Source organism: Parus major, chromosome Z (assembly GCF_001522545.3).
Source record: "Parus major isolate Abel chromosome Z, Parus_major1.1, whole genome shotgun sequence".
Classification (NCBI taxonomy): Eukaryota; Metazoa; Chordata; class Aves; order Passeriformes; family Paridae; genus Parus; species Parus major.
Window position 1 is genome coordinate 3,956,099 of NC_031799.1, and position 19,866 is coordinate 3,975,964.

Genomic DNA, 19,866 nt, shown 5'->3' on the forward strand with positions numbered 1-19,866 from the left:
CTATAACCATTAAAAGAGACAAATCAGACAAGAGTTTTCAGCTTTAAAATGGTGTTGGAAGCATTCATGACTATTTGTGTTAAAGAACACCATCTTGCCCTTGCAGAAAATTAGCTGTCGGTTTCTTTTTCAAAGGGTAAGTTTCAAGTTATTCAACACAAACTGAAACTCCCCTTCCTCTGCAAAAAGATCTGCTTTCCTTTAAGACACAAAACATGATACAGACTTCACCATTTGAAATATTGCTTTGCTAAGAGAACCAGGAGCTTCACTGATGATAGAAAGTGAATTCTTAGCAGGAAAATTTGTTTATTAGGGAGCTGTCGAATATGTATCAGCTATATATACAGTTTCAAGGAGTACAAAATATTTCAAATAAACAAAAGGTCTGCTTCATAGCTGTATTTTACAAAGTAAATATTGCTCAAAAAGACACCTCTCTAGAAAAACTTAATTCCAGCAAAAATTCTTGACACTTTCATTATTATCTGGAAACAACACTACCTAACATTCCAATATAAGTTTTCAGACATTATAAGAAAAGCATTAAAATCAACTGTTTAATTTTAGAAATCTAGAAATCTTCAGTGCCTCATTTCTTTCAGCAGTTTTACTTCACTTCCCCAGGGGTGGGGGGCTGGAGTCAGGAAAATTACTTTTATGATAAATTAAAAGAAAATAAGAGAAGTTAACTCTATCATTTTGTTTCAGATCTGGCTAAGAAATCTGGCAGTCAGGTTGTTCTGCTGCTAGGAACAGACATCACAGATTTTAATGAATTTTTCTTCTACTTGCCTGAAACTAGCAAGTTTCTTTTTGAACATGCTTAAATGTTACAGGTATTTGCTCTCAAGTATTTTCCTAGGTTAGTGGTACCTTCTGTCAGTAGTTTTCCCTTCAAACTGACACAGAATCCAAAGTCTCAGAGTCCCTTCTGCTCTTCAACCACATAGAGCATAAGAATTTATAAGCACTAGAGGTTATTGGAGCTATTTATGTGATGGAGGCTTGTAAAGAAAGATTTTAAAGGTTTAGGCATCGTTGATAGATGTCAGTTAAGACATGGTTCTGTTCCATACAATGAAGTCTTCTGATTCTTGAAGAATAAGATCACTGGAAGAAACTCATTTAAAAAAAAACCAAAAAAACAAAAACAAACAAACAAAAAAAAAACCAAAACAAAAACCCAAAAAAACCCCAAAAAACCAAAACAGAACAAAAAAAACCCAACAAAAAACCAAAAAAAAATAGAGAAGGTAATTGGGGGGAGAGTATGGAGTGGAAAAAACCCTAAATATTAAGGAAGAATTGCTCACTATACTATCTGCAGGTCTCTCCTCTGTCCCTCACCCTAACATTTCCATAACTGAGTCATCAACTGCCATCTTTCTTACGAGCAACATCTTTGGCAAATATGCCATGAGGTTTTGTAGCTGGGCAATTGACAGCCCAAACTCATCTAAGAGAGATTTTGCTGAATCACCTGAGTTTAGAGCCTGACTTGTAAAAAAACAAACACCTTTGTCAAACAAGGGATATCAGTCATCTTTGACATTTACATTACAAAGGTGTCTGGAATAGCTGACATATATCCACAGCCAGAAAAAACTCTGAGCCAGGCTTTCTTAGTTTTAAGAGGTTCAATGAAGTACTTAAACTGAAACCTGAATCTTTCTGAAATCATTCTTTCCTTTCTTCAAACTCAGTACAAATTAGCTCACAAAATAAATAAAGACTGAGCTACACTGAAGGTTGATTAACTTCTGGTTTGAACATAAAGTACTATTAAAGAAATTCAACAAAAAAATCTACTTCTACACAGAAGAGGTTTCATATATCAAGAAAAAAACCCACATCAGACAAAAGGTGAAATTCTCGTTGCTACGTTTTCTGAGAACAGCAACTTTTGTTTTCAAGTAGTTAACATCTCAAATACCTGTTTGATCCTAAGCATTCCTTTATTTATGTTTTCAATATTTACCAGACCCTTTGCATATAGATGTCCTAAACCAATCAAATATTTAGAGTGTTGACTTTGCAACACTCTACCAAATTTGAAGCTACAAACATCCACTATAAAGACAAGGACAGGAAGGTATACAGTTATCTGCAGTAAAAAACTAAGGCCCTGCTTACCTGGCCTAACTAAATTCTTAGGTTTAAAATGCCTTAAGGACACTACCTTTCTTTCAGTAGCACATGGGATCCCCCACGACTCAATTCTCTTGTCAATAGCATGAATACTCCCACATCATTGTCAAGTCACAGTTTCCTATAATAAATTACAGCATTTATTCTTCCAAAGTATTTCCTCGCAGTCCAAACTCAGTGAATATGGACCTGATCCCACCCATCTTCACTTTCTCTCTTCACCATCTAATCCCAGCTTTTAGAACACTATCCAGACCCTGCACTGCCTAACTACAACCTTTCCAAAGAAGCAGCACTTCCCAACAGCCATCACAGCTTTCCACTTGTTGCGTACAGTGTTTCCATTCACATCGGGACAAGCACCCTCAGTCACTAAAACGAGAACAAACTGGGGAAAAACTGCTCCAGCCAGCCAGACTACCCCACCTCTACAGAGAAAAAACTCTCAGCCCACACTACAGCTTCTGTCCCTACTCCTACTTACCTCCTACTCCTTTGCCCTCACTATGGCCTGTAACTCAAACTAAATAGCTTCTCACAGGACTAATGCAGGGGAAACCTTTACTTGGAAGGAACAAAGCAGTCTAGAGCCTCACTCAGGAAAAAAAATCCGAAATGCTCTGACTGGATTCTTTGCTGCCACAGATTGCCCAGAGAGGGTGTAGAGTCTCCCTCAGTGGAGATATTCCAAAACATTCTGAGAGGAATGATGGATTTGTCTTTACAAACAAGCTGTGGGTCTGCTGGTAAATGCAACTAGTGCTGAGAGATAAGAGAAACAGTGGGAAGGATTCCACTGATCGATGAATGGAAGATATTTGCCTATACAAATAAACTGTATGTTTGCTGATAAATGAAATTGGATATTGAAAGATGAAAGAGACAATGGGGAAACACCATAAATTCCATAAGAATTAAAAATTAAGAGGGAGAGTTATACATTAGATGGGAATTTTAGGTATCAGGCATTCCAGGAAGTCCATATCTCTCCAGTACTTCAGCTAATGGGGAAAGAGAGAAGGGATATGCAGCCAGGAAATTAGGATAAAAAGGAGGCTGTATCCTCCAAAAGTTTGAGAGACCCCAGGGGAATGCCCCACGGCCTCTCACTTTATTTGAATAAATTAAAAGGACTCCTCTGTCTCCTTTTTGGACATAAACCTCTGGTGTTTGTGGGTTAGTTTTCCTGGCAATTCTGAACATAACCCTGTGCAATGTGCTCTGGGATGACCTTCCTTGAGCAGGGAGGTGGGACAGATGATCCATTTTGTGATACTATAGAACCTGCTGAAAATGTCTAAGTGGGAAATTCTTGGTGGAAAGGAAATGCTGACATGTAGAAGGATTTAAACATCTTTAAACAGGTTCAACATGCATAACAAAAGCATAAAAGGCTGCTGCAGCCCAAGTGAAGATGCAAGTCCTGCTGACAGCCACAATTTGCCCTGCAACACATTCAGAATGCAACAGCTGCTTCTTCCCTACAGCACTGCTGACAAACACACATGGCTGATTACTGTTGCTCACAAAAGCAGAAAGCATTTCCTTATTCCTACTCCCCAAGAAAATCCCCTAAACTAACTAAAGAACATAGAGTGATTATCATATGCCGAACTGCTTATAACCAGAAACAATGGACAAAACTATTCTTTCACTTGTAACTTTAAAATTCCTTACTTTTTTTTCCCCACTATGCAATATCCATTCCACCAGGAATCCTGATACACTGAGATACTTGATATGATACTTGAAATATGTAGAGAACTAGTTATTCCCCAGGGAAATAAACAAAATAAAGCACAATCTGATGGAGATGACAAAGTTAGCATTTTGTCTTAGCTATCAGAGGCTTTGATTTCACACTACTTGGCCAGAAGATGTCGGTGAGTGGGTTTCTGTCAATATGCAGAACTGCTAGAACTAAAATGTTCCACATCCAATCATTCTTTTTTAACAAGCAATCTTAACTAATTTTAGTTCTAGCTGCTTAAAGTAATTGTTACAATAATTCTAATATTATCATACAGTATTGTTGTTGAAAGCCTTAAGGATATTTATTCAGAACCACTTTAAAGTATTTTCCAACAAAATGAGCAAATATTGGCAATACTATAATTACAATTACAATTCCAGACATTAAGAATGAAACCATCTTGATTTACGGTTTACTTGTATACCCGAATTACCACTATACTACACATTTAATGATGATCTTTGTAGCAAATCATTACATAAATTAATTCAATGAATAATCTTTCACAGACACAACAGACCTTTCCACTGAAACAGCTAGGTTTAAATAATGAAATAATAAAAACAAGTCAAGTATAAGACAAATAAGAAATACAGCATTAAGAAGTTTTAAGCACAGATCAGAAGTTGGACTCTTCTCTGAAGCCATAAATACTGCTTGCTGATAACATGCCACTGTTTTTTAAAATTGTTGAATGGCTTTTTAACCATTAATAATGTCAATTCCTAGATCAACTACTTAGTCTTCCTCCTTTTATCAACTGAAGAACTACATGAAGCATTTTATTTCTATCACTGGCTGATTGCCATATTCCAGGTACTTTTCACATAAGCTTACCATATTACCAATTTCTTACACATATTTGAAGGCTTCCATTAGGCAATCTTTGATATTAAAATGAAAATCTTTCCTCTTCATTGAAGATGTGCTAAATCAAATCCCTGGACAGACCAGGAGTCCTTACCTGTGCTGTGCTCAGACAGAACAAAAATGAGCTACTTTGCTCAGAAAGTTGATGGATAAGTAATACAGTTACTGCACAAGAATGAAGCTGATTCCAAATTTAAAAGAAATATCTGTTTAGACACCAGAGTCTAAAGAGCTTTTAGCTGCCACAGTTCTGGGTATTTAAAGAAATTTCTAACATGCTTGGTTGTCACTACAAGTTGCTAATTTTTGCCCCACAGGAGCTGAACTGAACTAAGCATATGTGTTGTCATCTTCAAGCCAAAGAATTTGATCATCACTAATTTAAACTGGAGGAGGATAAAACAGCAAATGAGTAATGACTTAAATCAAAATGACAGTTCCTTGATCATCAATAATCAGAGGAAAAGAAGCTTCAGGGCAAAAAAAATACCCAAAAAGAAATATAATTTAATATCCTACTTGAGTTATGAAATGAAGCTATTTAAGTTATTAAACAAGCAAAACTGGGGACTTTATCATAAACAATTACATTCACCCTCCACATTGCACCAACACTGTGATGTTTTCATTCCTTTCTTTCATATAAATTCTTGTGTTCACATTTAAACAAGCTTTGAATTTTCAACAGAAACATTTCAGCAATTGATTTGCTCATCTCCTCTCTTGCTTTAAAGTGGCTCTAATGAGTTTTGGCATATACCTACTGCTGTTACCTGCGTAGGTGGAGAAAGGCTGTGTAGCACTGTTTACGGAACTCCTGGTACTGCTCACTCTGGGTGCCTCCCATGCCTTCCACCATCTCCTTGTTCAGCTTCATCGGGGGAGGAAGGGGCTTGGGGTCTCGGCCCAAAATATAACCAAAGTCAATGTGAAACAGTTTACCTGTAGAAAAAGGAAAGGCAAACACTGCACATAGTTCTTGGTGCAAAACTTAGGAAAATATAATCATTAAGAAGATAGTGAGCAGCTCCCAGAAAGTTTTCTGTAAGGTTTTATAACAGTATATTTCTTATCTGGAAATGATGGTTTTAAAGAAGCAAAGCTGATTTCAAATTCATTAAGAGTACTAACAAGATCAGTTTTCCTGCTTTTTTGATTTTTAAACTTGTGGAGTATATTCACAAAGACTGAATCAATATTGAAACTGGTCAGTAGATACTAAATGCAGTTTACATAATAAATGCTACTAATTCTTTGCACCTTTTTTATAATTTGTTAGCAAATTTAAATATTAATACTTAAAGCAGTACAATGTGTGTTTCACATTTGATTGCTGTGGCATGAAATATGGTAAATGTAACATAGAACTAATATAACAAAGAAAAAGTACAACTCATAGCCCTATAAACAACATTTCAAACACACTGATCTGCAAAGAAAACTTCAATGCTGTTTTCAAAGTCTTCTGAGTTGTTTAAGTAGGGTGAAAAATTATCCATGGCTTTGAAATACACTGAAGAAACATCACTACCACTTCAAATTTGAAACCGGATTTCAAATCCACCAAAAAGTTTGTCATACCCTTTTTCAGTACTAAAATGAGTTTGACCACTTGATCACTACCTTTCCCTTCTCAGTTCAACTGACTGCATTTAGAACAATTCTTCAGCATTAGCAAAAAATTTTATATGCCTCCTCTCTTCAAATGCACAAGGCCATGGTCCTTCCTATCAAGAGCCTGCTGTGCTGCTCACCTTAATGCTCACACATAAACTGGGGGAGAATTCAGAGTGTTCCCTATCAATATTACTGAGCTACGCATGAGATCTTATCAGTGGCAAAATGAACAACTGAACAAACTTTAGTTTAGAGGCAACTTCAAAAAACCTAAAATAAAGTAAAACAATTCATAATTCTTAGGTAGCTTTTATTTTTAAGGAATAATCTTGACTCAGTTAAATACTGTCCATGTTAAACAAAATAAAGTCTCTGAATGTGTTCTGCAAATGTATTTTTAATTTGGAATGTGTAATTTATGCAATGGCTTGAGCCATACCACAGCTACATTACAAAAAGATGGTGAGATTGCAGATATGCATGCAGGTACAAGACAGAAGATCTTTTAAACAAGAAGGTGGAAAATTATAAGCATGATTGCTATCTAGACAAACACAGACAGCACAGAAGATAGAGTCTTGTTTCAGAATTATGGAACTGAGCAGCATTATAGACAGGTGTATATGCTAAGGGGTATTTTAATCTACAGCATTTGTATTCATTTTAAGATTTCATAAGATTAGGTTCTCAGTGCTCTTGGAAAAAAAATTGAGCAGTCATATTTTTCAGCTAATCACCTGTCTTTGACTGTTTCATTGAATAATAATTTAGTATCAATAGAAAAGACTTTTTGAGATCTGTCATAAGCATTCTTCTTCAATCTAAGTAACAAACTCCATGACAGTCTAATTTCAAAGAGAGATCACAAGTACCCTGAACAACAGACAAAATATTTGCTGACTGATAAATGCCACAACCATTACATTTTGCATAACTAAATGTGCTAAAAAAAAACCAAAAAACCTTCCTTCAATACATTCCTTCTGGTCTGGTACAGAAGATTATTTTAGAGCTCATTTTTGTACACCAAATTTTTGAAGAAACCACATACAGAATCCTTCCATCATTACGCTAGAAAAAATGTTTAACTAAAAAGTTTTGGGGACCTGCTGTCTGTTCACTTATTCAAACCTGTCACCTTGAAGAGTCAAGAGACAACATTTTGAATAAAACAGTAACTCTTGTAAGCAGTAAATATTTTTTTTCAGTTTGCTCTGGAGATAAGGAATAAAAGATGATAATTAATAATTTACATTGATAACAAATACATCTAAAACATTCAAAAATATTTCAATAATTAAGTGATAGATACTTAGAAGTGAGATGAGGCCATCCTGTATTAACATTTTAGGTTTCCTAGCTGTACTTCAAAATTCAGCTGTTTTTTTTAGGCTGACTTAAAATGTATGTACAAACTCCCATTTAAATAAATATAATTAAAACCCTTCAAACCTGTCTACTAAACACAGACCTGACCAATTTTAATTCAGCTCCTGGAAGATCAATTAAACCAGCGCACCATGCTACAGAATATGGACAAAAGGCTCTCCCTGGTTCCTGCACAAAGGTGTTGCACGAGGAGCAGCCTGCAGGAGCACTGAAGTAGCCTGAAGGAGCACTAGAGATTTCTGCAGTGGAACTAGACTCATGTTACCCTTCAGAGTAGCAACTGAACAAGTGAGGAACAAGCCTGCTTTGGACAAATTAAATTTGCAATATATTTTGTACTGAAAATAGTTGATGTTTATATTCTTATGTTAATAAATAAGAAATTTATCTAGTTAATAAACTCAACAATTTCAAATCTTTTAATACTGAGACAAAAGGGTTTCAAGTATTTCAAGTGATCATCCCAAGTGCCATTTATACCAGGGTGTTACTCTGAGTATTCCACTTACATTGTATTAATGAATGTGACAATTTTCATTCAACATAACTCCAATTGCAAGAATAAGGGGAGCTCTGGAGGACATCTGATCCAAACCCCTGCTTGAGCAAACACCCAGTGCCAGGTACCTTAGCCAGGGCTAAGTTTCTGAGTATCCCCAGGGATGGTCTCTCTATAACCTGTATCAGTCTTCCCTGAAGAGCTGATACTCATATAATGATATTTATATACAGTAATCACCTATCTTCCCAGTAATCCAGCCTTCATGTGAACTTTGTGCAACACTACTTTTTCTAAAGACTTTGAACTATGATGTTTTACAAAGTAATTACATGTGCTTCCTTCAATATACTGTGTATCATAATACACTTCTCTTACACCATCATGTTTTAACACAATCCAACTTTTTCTGATTCATTATCTCTTAATTTAAAGGGCTCCTAATCGTTAGACATGCCTATAAATGACAGACAAAACCGAACTCTACTTTGGTTTACTACTGTTTCTAAATGAGTGCTAAATTATAGAGGTGAGGGTTTTGTTTGTTACAGTCATGATTTAAACTAAAACCAGGAGCTTCTTAAGACAACAGGTGAAACAGATCTCATCATTAAAACTAGTGGACTAGAAATTACCTTGCCCTCTCCATTTATTTTACTGTAGAAAAAGCAAGACACATGGCATTTACTGCATGGTAGAAGATGAGAAGCTTCCAGGAGTTAGCAACATGCACATATAAAATTACTTAATTCAAAATCTAAAAGCTGATACTGTTGGGTACCTTTCAGTTTGGTTTTTTTTTTTTTAAATTCTTTTATTCTATGAGTTCGACTACCTTTTTCCACTCAACACCTGTTTTTCTAACATATGGAATAAAGAGGATAGGCCACTGGAGATTCCAGGATATGTCACAAAACATGGAAGTTACCCTGACTACGAGTCAGAGCATCAGGGATTTCAAAGTCCATCTGACTTCCTTTCAGCCTTTGGAGTGATCTTTGATTAAGTGAAGCATGGACCTGTAGAGATTAAAAATTGATACCTGGTGCCTGCAATAGCCAGTAACACCTGACTGCAGCTGGAGATGGTGATCTGTCCATCACTTTCACTGCTAATACCTAGATTTTAATACACAAGAAACTTCTTATACAGCAGCACAGAAATTGTTTCATTTTTCTAGGATAAACCACTGAAAACCAGACAGAACTCTGAAAACCTTAAACAAAAGGCAGAGGTCAGAGCAAATTAGATGCAATTATTGAAATGAAGTAAGTCTGTTGGCAATTGTCTCTTAACAGTAAAAAAGGAAATAATTTCAAACTTCTCTGTTTGCAGTGTTGGGGAAGAACAAAAAAACCAACCAACCAAAACATCCCAAAATTTCATTATTTCTTCATAACCCTTGAGCACCACTATTATTTTAACTTGGCCCACATAAAAAAAAGTAAAATTTAGAGATTATTTTAACTGAATTCCTATTTTAAATTTGAAGCAACAGAATAGAAACTAATCTGAGGAAAATGACTGGATAAATGGGATGTTTTTCTGGCTTTCTCAGCAAATTCTGATGTTACTGTAAAAATTTCTCTTTTTCTAACAGACCATTGCCATGATGAAAAAATTGGGATGCCTAATTTATTGTAATAATTTTCATCAGTAGCATCTTACAACTTTTCTACACAAGACTACACAACAGTGAAAGTAATGTGAATTTTTAAGAAGTTATTCAGGATACAGGTTTTGAAGTCAGCAACAGATGGAGGTAAATTTTAACACTGTTACCCATGTAACTGGTAAGAGCCCAGCTTGTCTTAAGCATTATAATTCACCTCCCTTCCCCAGACTGTCCATTCTCAAAATACATTCTATTCAGGCATATTATAAGAAAAAAATAGGCTTGGTATTTATAACTAGATGACAAATGCTGTTCAAGGTGCCTAGAAGAGAAAGTGTTTTAGCAGATCAAAAGCTAAAAGGTCATGTTCTTTTTGCAGTAAGTACCATAGAAAATGGAATTACAGAGAGAAATCTAAAGGACAAAAGTATGCACTGGTTTGTTGTTTTTTTCCTTTTTTTTTTTTTTTTTTAAAATAAGGACGTCCCTCTGTCAAGGCCTGTAACATTTAAAAACATCTTTAAAAATTGTATTTTATATACTATAGTATTTTGCAACATTAATAAATGTTTTTGACAATGTACTTGTCTAAGTAATGACATAGAGTAAATGTTTGAATCCTGCAGGTTTTCCATTTCTACCATCTCAGACCTGCTCTGGGATAGATTTTTCTGAGTGGAAAAACACAGGAAGTACAAAGACATGAAATGCATTTCATATATGCATCTGGTTCAGGTCCTTGCTGTCTTTCCTGGCAATCCTTTCTCATCAAGACTGAAGAATAAATGTGGTGTCAGTTGGTGACCACAGTTCTACCTCTAAGCATTAAATGAGAAGAGAGCCCACTTCTTTCATCTATTTACACGTGATACCTAAAGCAAATGTGGTTTTCAAGTTCTGAGCACCCAGTCTTTGGACTGGTCTTAGATATTAATAACCTAATTTTATCCACATAGCAATTTTTCCTCCTGCTACAGAGCAATTTCAAGTGTATGGCTCAGGTCAAAGACCCTGTACTTTGGGAAGTCATACTGGGAACCTGCATTTTCATGCATGTGACCAGAGATTACTGAAAGATAAGCTGGCCATCACTAGGGTGACATTAAGTTGGTCAGACACATAGATAAGCAGCGCTATCAAGACAGTGATTTGAAGGTCTAGGATATCCTACAATATATACACATAGTCTGCACCTTTGTGAAAGCTCTGCATGTCAGTAAAGCAAATTGAAATTACTAATATATCTCTAATGGGACAGAAGATTGCACCTGTCTATGAAAACTGAAATACTTTCTAACTCTCCTTATAACTGTACTGACTGCCTTGCCCATATGAAGACATCCATATCTGGGTATTTTATTAGTACCTAGATCCTGACTCTACAATCAAATCAGAGAGCGTAAGAACTGCAGAACAAAGTGTTCTCAGGGGAAGGCAGGGCATAATTGCAATTTACTAGCCTAGTGCATACTCCATGGAAGTTAACTGAACATGCTATGCCTCGTATATCACAATCCAGCTTCACAACCACCCAGATCTTCCTTCCAAAGCAACAAAAGGAACGTTAGCTGTTAAATCAGATGCCAGCTTCAATATATAAATCAGTCTGTAATCCTAAAAGGTGGCACTGATGTTGCCTAAACCGGGGCATACAGCTGAAAACAGTGTCTTGTTATCTATAACTTACAGTAATATCTGCTACAGATTTAGAAAAATGTTAAAACATAGAGCAACTGAAAATGCACTTTGTCTCCATGAGAAGTAAAAAGTTTGAAGTCTTCAGAGAAAATAAACATCCCTGTCATGCAATACTGAGTATATAATGTGACCTCTGGGCTGCCAGCAAAGACACATTTATGAAACTGATTCAAGTCTTTTTGTAATTTTTAACATTACTGATAGATAAGGATGTTTTGACTGAAGATTCTCTGCATCCCCTTCCAAACACACTTCTACATATGTCCTTTAAATGGCACAGCATTTAAAACCTGAAAATCCAGATGTCTTGGTCAAGACTACTACTACAAAAAAGCCACTCTATTTCTAGAACTATAGGCATAAAAGAGTCAGGAAAGGTAACAGAAATTATTTCATTAGGTAAGTGACATATCATGAAAAAAAATCCTCATTTCTAATGTGTAGAAGATAATATGTTTTTATGAACTTCTGTATCTAGTGCTTAATATTTAAATTATACTGTACCTATTATAAGCATAGACATATGTATGTTACAATATGATACAACAATTCTGTTGGAAGGACTCTAACAGATGTGGCTACATTCACCAAAATGAAAAGTTATGCCAAAAAAAAGTAATGATATGTAAGAAATATGTGAACCCACAGCTGGTACCCAGCATTCTTTACCCTATTGGAAACCTTCAATTCATTAAATAAATATGATCAAGAAAGGCTGCAAATAGAGTTGTATGATTTTGAAGGAGGTACCTGGAGCATTCCTTCTCCGAGAGAAGAATGAAATTAGCTTTTTCCAACTTAAGGCTAAGGGATTCTCAGTAGCAAGAAACAAGCATAGGTAGCAAATCTTTTTTGTACTTGGAACATGTGGAACATAAGGATTTCTCTTGATAGCTCACAAAAGTTCTCAGTTTGTGGCAGAACATGGGTTTTCCAACTTGGAATGTACGATGGATGTGCACTGCCCTCTGCTGTACTCCCCAAATTCTTCCAGTGAATCCACTGTGCTGTACTTCTTAAAACAGACAGTTAAGATGCACATTATCCCAAAACAAAACACTGAGCTGTTACTACTCTCAGCATGCAAGCAGAGCCTGCTATGGAAAGATTTATACCCACCACCACAATTAAATGAGAGACCTCTCAAGACAAATCTTTAAATGACTGTTTGCATATTTTCAAACGGATAAAATAAAATACACTTGCTTATGAGCTTAGAGCAAAACCTCCAACACTAATCAAGGCCAATTGTTAATTTTCTACTCTTTCAAACAATAGGGGTTAAAAGCAGTATATGATTCAGCCTTACCTGTAACTAACAACCCTTCCACATGGATAGGTCTCTTTTTCCAAGTAACATTTTTTCTTTAAACATTTCTCATTCAATAAATTTTTCACTTCATAATAAACACTTAACCACAACTCTTAATTCTCCATCACTACGTAATGAAGGTATTCAAGCAATCAGAACTCCTAGGGAAGCTGTAGTTCAAAAGTAAGCAAGCAAGTAAAAATAAGCCAAACAAAAATTCAAAAATATGTTCCCCTATAAGAAATGCTATTTGTCAAAACTTTGTGAAGCTCATGCAGCTACACACGAACTCATTTTCAATGAAAACAACTGAAATTCCCTCTATCCCAAAGCAGTGATTACAATAGTTGAAGTAGCTTTATTTTCAAATCCTTCATTTCCTCTAGTTAAGAAACCATCTCCTTACTACACACTGGAGCAAATATTACCTTAAATGAGACAATATAACTTACATTTTAAAATATAATCTAGTTTGCAATACTCAGTGGGTTATATTCACAATGAAAAGCAACTAAAAAAGTACCAACACATTAGAAATTAAACAACTGTTGCTATAAAATTATACTGCTAAAAAGAATTACCTGTTTTTGTTAGCAACAGATTATCCAGATGTCTATCTCCAACTCCAAGGATGTAAGTAATCACACAATAACCAGCTGTAACAAGTAAATTGTAAACAACAGTATAAGTACTTTTCCTGGAGAGCAACAAGTTCCACACAATTAACAACAGCATATCACATTACCTTAGCTCTAGTTCACTAGCAATAAATATACCACAGAGACTTGAGGCAGGAGTGGTGCTGGTGAAGAATAATCAAGATTATCAGCATTATGACAAATGTTTCAAGTATTAAAGACTGTAACTCACCACAGCTCTTAACATATGTGTCCATCACCTCTGCGCTGATTCCATGAGGGCCAGTTTCACTAGGGGCATGTTTTCTGAAGAAGTTCTGGAGAGAATGCCATGAAGATATTTAGTTATTCCACGTAATATGAAACTGGGTCTTTAGGAAAAAAAATATTTAAATCAAGACCACACATGGCCATTACTACAATCTGTTAAACTAACAACCACCCCCAAAATACCGCATAAAATCTAACTTAATATTTCTTTATTTGTATTCTGTCTCAATCATCACATTCTAATAATCAACACAGAAACTGAAAAGCAGTTTCCTTTATTAAATGTTTCAAAAACTTAACAATGCAGTCCAAAGTTACTAGTCAGTAACTATGAGTGACAATACTTCCAAAGCAAACTGTTTAGGTCATATCAACGAAAACTAAAACAGGATTAACAGTCCTGCTTTATAACCACATTTGGGGAACACGCCCTTACAGGGTTTATCATCCTTATATGATTCCTCATATAAAACCAACTACAGCTATTGAGTTCAAAAAGAAAATTAGCCTGAGTCATCTAATGCAAAATTTTATTTTCCTTTGAAATGCAGACAGGACCAAACAATCCTCCCCATCAGCCAGAAAAAAAATCTTAACCTTCTTGAGTAAGAGAAAACTCAGTTATATCCAAGTCTAGGCAAAGTTTTTTCCAGTAAGCACAATATAAGGAAGCACTATAAGAGGAGCACGGTAGTCCCCTGGATGACATGTACATTACTAAAACCATATTTAAAAACTAAGACATGTATGAAAATTAACTTCTAGAACATGAACTGTAATTTTAAGGTTGTTGATACAAGGTAAGTAACACTGAAACCAAAACTTCTTTTCTTTCCTGCAGGTCTGCATTTCACAGACAGCACTGGTTTACTGGCTTTAAATCTTTTCACTAGTTAATGTAGTAGTTATATACAGTGCTCATCTTTACTAGAACACCTGTGAAATCCAAAATTACTATTTCCAAAAAGAGTAAACCAAACTTCCATAACACTTGAAAGTGTTAATTACTTTTCATTTCCTTTGCCTATGATACCCAGCTATTTTATCATGTCTCAGCACAGGAAATTGCACTCTTTTGTCACATTATTTTGATTAATAATTCTTCACAGGAATAATTGCTCCTTATGTCTTCATAGCAACTGAAACAATAGGGTATCTATTTCCAACCATAATATGATGTTGTAAGCAATTGAAAAATAACAGTTTCAACAGACATTTCTAAACATATTATTTTATAAAAACATGTAATGGATTAAATTATGAATAGTACATTTTCAAGATTACAAACAATTGTCAAGAAAGCACTTTATAATCTTTAAAATTATTGACTGTGCAGATGTACCTTATCACAACCTCTATGGAATGGAAAGCTAAAAAGCACCAACTTATGTAACCTCATGCTTGTCACTGATTAGTGATAAGCATTTTTTATATGTGAAAAGTATTTGGTAAGCTAATTTGTTAAGCAAATGATAAAGTGCAAACTTCAGTATCATCTACAAAAAAGGAAAAGAGCTATTGTGACATATCAAATCCAAATAAATGTACTCTATTTTCATTAAAAAAACTATTCACTACTCACCTCATACAGGAATTTGGTATATTTTTATCCAGCTATATATATATCAACCAGCTATTTATATAGCTATATATTATAGCTATATTATATAGATAGCTCTGTTATCTAGCTTGTGTGCTGTGCTTGGAACCACTATGAGTTTTGTGTGCCACTATTCAGTTGTGTGTCCCCACTCAAATCCATGAGAATTAAGAAAATTGGCTAACAAAAGTTACAGCACCTATACATTCACTATGGAAGGGAAACAGTCTTCAAAAATTATGTGAACGAATTACTTAGTTGTTTCATTGAAAAAAGAAAAGAACTTATCAAAATATATTTTGACAAGGTCAAATGAAAGACATACACTCTGAAACAAAACAGAAAGTGTCAGGTGTCTTCCATTCATCATTACAGCAAAGCTGGGATTTCAATATCATAACTGAACTCCACAGTAATTTATTTAAATAGTGTTACCTCTAGAATGTGAGATACTCTAGGGGTCATTTATGTATACCTTTTTAAACATCTTCTGTAATAACTTGGAATGTTTCCAGCTGTAATGTGTCTTCTAGCAGATCAAAGAATCAGGTGAGAGACTAAGAGAATTTTGCACAAGCCTTCAGGTTACACTGTTTGATCAGAACACAATTTACAACTCACCCATCACATACCTGTATAGTTTCCTCAGTAGCAAGAACTTCTGCAACTGGTACTGATGGAATAAACTGCATGAAGCCTATGACAGAAAACAGCCAAAGAGAAAATCTCCAATGCACAGAACTTTCAAGCTACTCTCTATCACGTTTATGAATGGACTGAACTAATACACAGTAATTCAGCTTCTCATAGGAATAAAAAAAACACTTTTTTTATCCCATTTTCCAATCTCTTGTGTTCAATACTTTTAAAACAACTTGTCATTAACACCAAATTAACTTGCAAAAGGTGTGTTTTTACAAGTTTTCAAGATGAGAGAAAGTACATTGATGGCTTTCTAAATATTATCCAGAATGTATCTAATGGTAGCCAAGTTTGATTTTATGTTTTTTTGTCCAATTCATGCATAGATCTCTAAAGAGGAGTGTTAAGTTGCTTATTCATGATCACACTGCAAGCCAGCAGCAAAGATTAGTAACTGCTCATTGTCCCATATTCCTAAATCCAGACCAGGCTTCTTTCATGAAGATATTTGAGTCACCTATGGAATACAGTGGTGACTCAGATTGTTTACTTCCATGGCTTACACTCTAAAAATACTTTATTACACACTAAGAACACAGGGAAAAGATTCTTCTCCATACTGTATTTTTAGGAAATAAATGTATTCATACCATGTTTTGTACTAGTTGCTAGCACTTTATACGGTGTCAGCTTCAAATCCAGATTCTCTTTTCTTAAAAGCTGAAAAAAACAATACACAAAAGCAAAGATGAATGCAACAGAAATGCAGATTCTATTACTAAAAGGTTGTGTATTGGACATTGATCTCCACTGTTCTTCACTGAAACTGATAATGAGTGAAAGCCTGTTTGGCAAGTCCGTATTTTATATTTTTTTTTTTTTAATTCACACAGAGTAATTGCACATCTATATAGAAAAGAAAAAAGACCACCTAGAGATCTGAGAACTATGAGATTATTACCAATATAAGATGCATTAACAGTCTTGCTTTTGACAAGGAAAATCAAGAAAACAGAAAGAAAGGATGTAGATTAATAATTCTCACCTTATCCATGAGTGAAATAATCTGAAGAATAAGTTGATCTTGACGTAAATCATCGCCATGCTTAAAAATGACAGGATATTTGCCTCCATCTTCTGTCTTGAAGAATAACTGGGCAGGCATTAAGGCACTCTGGAAAAGGAAATTTTCTACTAAGCTTCTTCATAGCAGTGCTTGTATTAACACATTGCTACAATGGAGCTCAGAAACACAACCTTTGCATTATATTTACATTGCCTCAATGGTTTAGAGTGTACCACTCCCAATTACCAAAAGTGAAACTGTATTTTAAAAAGAAAAATACCTTAAAGCTTTCCTTCCTTTTTTATCAAGGAAACATTTTCCCTCCCTGCACCCCACAGCAGCAGAAGAGGAAAGGACAGAAGTATTCAATTATTTTCTGAGTGCATGTAATTCCAATCAAAAAGGAAGCACTACGCAAAAGGTCACAATGAAACAAATTTAAACTGATCAGATCAAAAAGCGACACAATTATAGGATAAGCAACAAAGAATTCCTAGGGGCAAGTCATCTTAAACAATTAATTGCTTCTTTAATCTATTTAGCAAAAGCAACGTGCCTTTTTACATTATTGTTTGAGAAAGCCCATTTAATTGTTTGCGATTTTTCCATGTAAAATGGGTCAAAGGGGATCAATTTCCTACATGAATGATATAATCTATTGAAACTGACCAAGTCACTTCCCTCCACAGCACACCAAACAAAAATAATCAAGGTACAGTTTCATCTTAAGCAGTTAGACTAGATTTTCAAATTAATACCACAAAACTACTAAACTCCACGAGTAAAGGCAAAATTATTCTTTTAATCCTATAAAAGCTAATGTGATGATGTGTCTGTCGGCACCAAAAATTAGTAATTCTTTTCTTTTTAAGTACATTTGGTTTTTTCTATCCCATAGCCTGGAATGAGATATTAAATGGAAATATGTAAGCTATCAGAATTAGGAAAAGAAAAAAAAATCTCTGATTTTGAAACAAGTTACATCTCACATTTTTGGTCCTACATTTTTTGTATGGCATCAGAAGACCAATCTGTAAAAGACAACATTAAGTTTGTCCTGAAGAACTTCAGCTATTACTATTGATAGGAAACGTTTAGCTGCTGTTCCAGTAATCTTTTTCTCTAAATTCTTTCCCCAGCTCTTAAACCACAGTCACACAGAACGATGATTTGAGTTTGCAGAAGTTTGCTTTCCTGAAAATATCTTTTCAATGTTGCCTCCAACCAAAGGTGCAAGAGCTTGCAACTGCAGAAGCCTATGCTTCAAAGGAACTAATTTGATATAGAAAGAAGGAAGCTAAAACTTGTAGAAAACTATGCAAAAAAGATTCATCTCTGATTTTAAGTAAACTCAAATTAAAACACAGTCAACAAGGAGTCTGATGAAATTACCATGCATATTAAACCTATTAGAGATGACAGATTTAACACTGGCTGTCACACCAGCCTGCATGAATTTTTTAACTGGCAGACAAAGTCCTCCTGTACATAGGCCCGACTTGTACAGAAAATTTTGGTCATCCTAGAATTAGACTGCAGTCACCTACACGAATTGAATACAAATTTATAAAATGGCCCAACACCACAGAGCACAGGTAATAACTTACACTGCAAGGATTAACTTACATTTCAAGCAGTAAAATAAACAAAATAACCCCTTTCAACAGTACATTGGCCGTTTTATGGTCACAAGCAGCTGCTACCTTTTGGTTTAAGGAATTAGCAACCAAAGGGATACAGGATTTTACCTTTAGCGGACTGCAACTGCATGAAGTGGACCACCACAGTGCTTTCCACTGTCTATGAACTTAAGCTTTATTAAGCGATGGAACAGAGCCACAGATCTAAATGAGACACAGCACAGCATCTTTCATTTGCACAACTTTGATCTTAAAGTGGTACTCCTGTTGAACACAGGAACAAAATTCTAGGAAATTCTGAACTTCATAATCTGCATCACTCTTATAAAAGCTGCTTTAAAGTTTAAAAACTTAAATTTTAAGCCAAAAGAAGTCAAGGAGATGCTTAACCACTGTAAGACCATGCTGCAGTTGCATTTTTCCTTGACTGTGTTGGTACCCTTAAATCTTTCAACTGATGTTTCTAAGCTTAGGACTCAAAAGATTTATTTGTATTTCAGCTATTCAGAAGCTCACATTTACCTTGAAGAGTGTGGCTTTTTCAGGGATTATTCCTTTAATTTTCACCTGAGGTTCCAGAGGAAGTGGAATAAGTTCCATATCTGCTAAATTCATCTTTTCATTATCAGCTAACAATGCCTGAAGCCTCTCATTCTACAAGAATGAAAATTTGTGTGAGAAAAAACCCCATGAAAGATAAAACACATACTAGTATACACGAAACCCATAAACAAAGCATGTATTACTAACAAATATTCAATTTATTAAATTCTTTATCCATACAAAGAATCAAGGTTTCATTCATACAATCCAGGAAAATAAAAACTCTATTTGCAGTAATATGAATAGCAGAGGAGATATTCCATCTAGTGTTAGTATAGTCAAGCAATTGTCTAAGTTCCAGATATAACAGTCTTAAAAAACCAAATTTCTAAATTGCCTGCACAAAGCACAGGATGATTTGTTTTCCATACCAAAATTAAATGTTAGTTAAGTTTCAGAAATTGATTCAAATCCAACTCAGTAACTTTATATCCCTCAATTCCACTAAGGAATTCCCTACCACCAAGGAACCAAATGGCCAACAGCTTGCACTGATCTGATTT

The 19,866-nt window shown here is 35.0% G+C and overlaps 1 protein-coding gene across 10 annotated transcripts in view; it reads right to left on the reverse strand.

Moving 5' to 3' along the window:
- The window catches only part of PIK3C3 (phosphatidylinositol 3-kinase catalytic subunit type 3), a 69,740-nt gene that overhangs the window by 21,173 nt on the left and 28,701 nt on the right, over window positions 1-19,866 (reverse strand). For 7 of the 10 annotated variants that reach the window (XR_004495596.1, XR_004495597.1, XM_015653044.3 and 4 more), the window contains 7 exons: window positions 19,283-19,414; window positions 17,100-17,228; window positions 16,705-16,774; window positions 16,045-16,109; window positions 13,775-13,859; window positions 13,486-13,560; window positions 5,548-5,716 (listed from right to left, as the gene is read on the reverse strand). Coding sequence is in view for 5 of the 10 variants with exons in the window: in XM_015653044.3 (XP_015508530.1) it covers window positions 5,548-5,716; window positions 13,486-13,560; window positions 13,775-13,859; window positions 16,045-16,109; window positions 16,705-16,774; window positions 17,100-17,228; window positions 19,283-19,414 (725 nt within the window). In the remaining 5 variants the exon portion in view is untranslated. Of the gene's footprint in view, window positions 1-5,547; window positions 5,717-12,342; window positions 12,608-12,901; window positions 13,075-13,485; window positions 13,561-13,774; window positions 13,860-16,044; window positions 16,110-16,704; window positions 16,775-17,099; window positions 17,229-19,282; window positions 19,415-19,866 lie in introns of those variants that run through there. The other 3 variants (XR_004495598.1, XR_004495599.1, XR_004495600.1) reach the window with 3 other exon arrangements.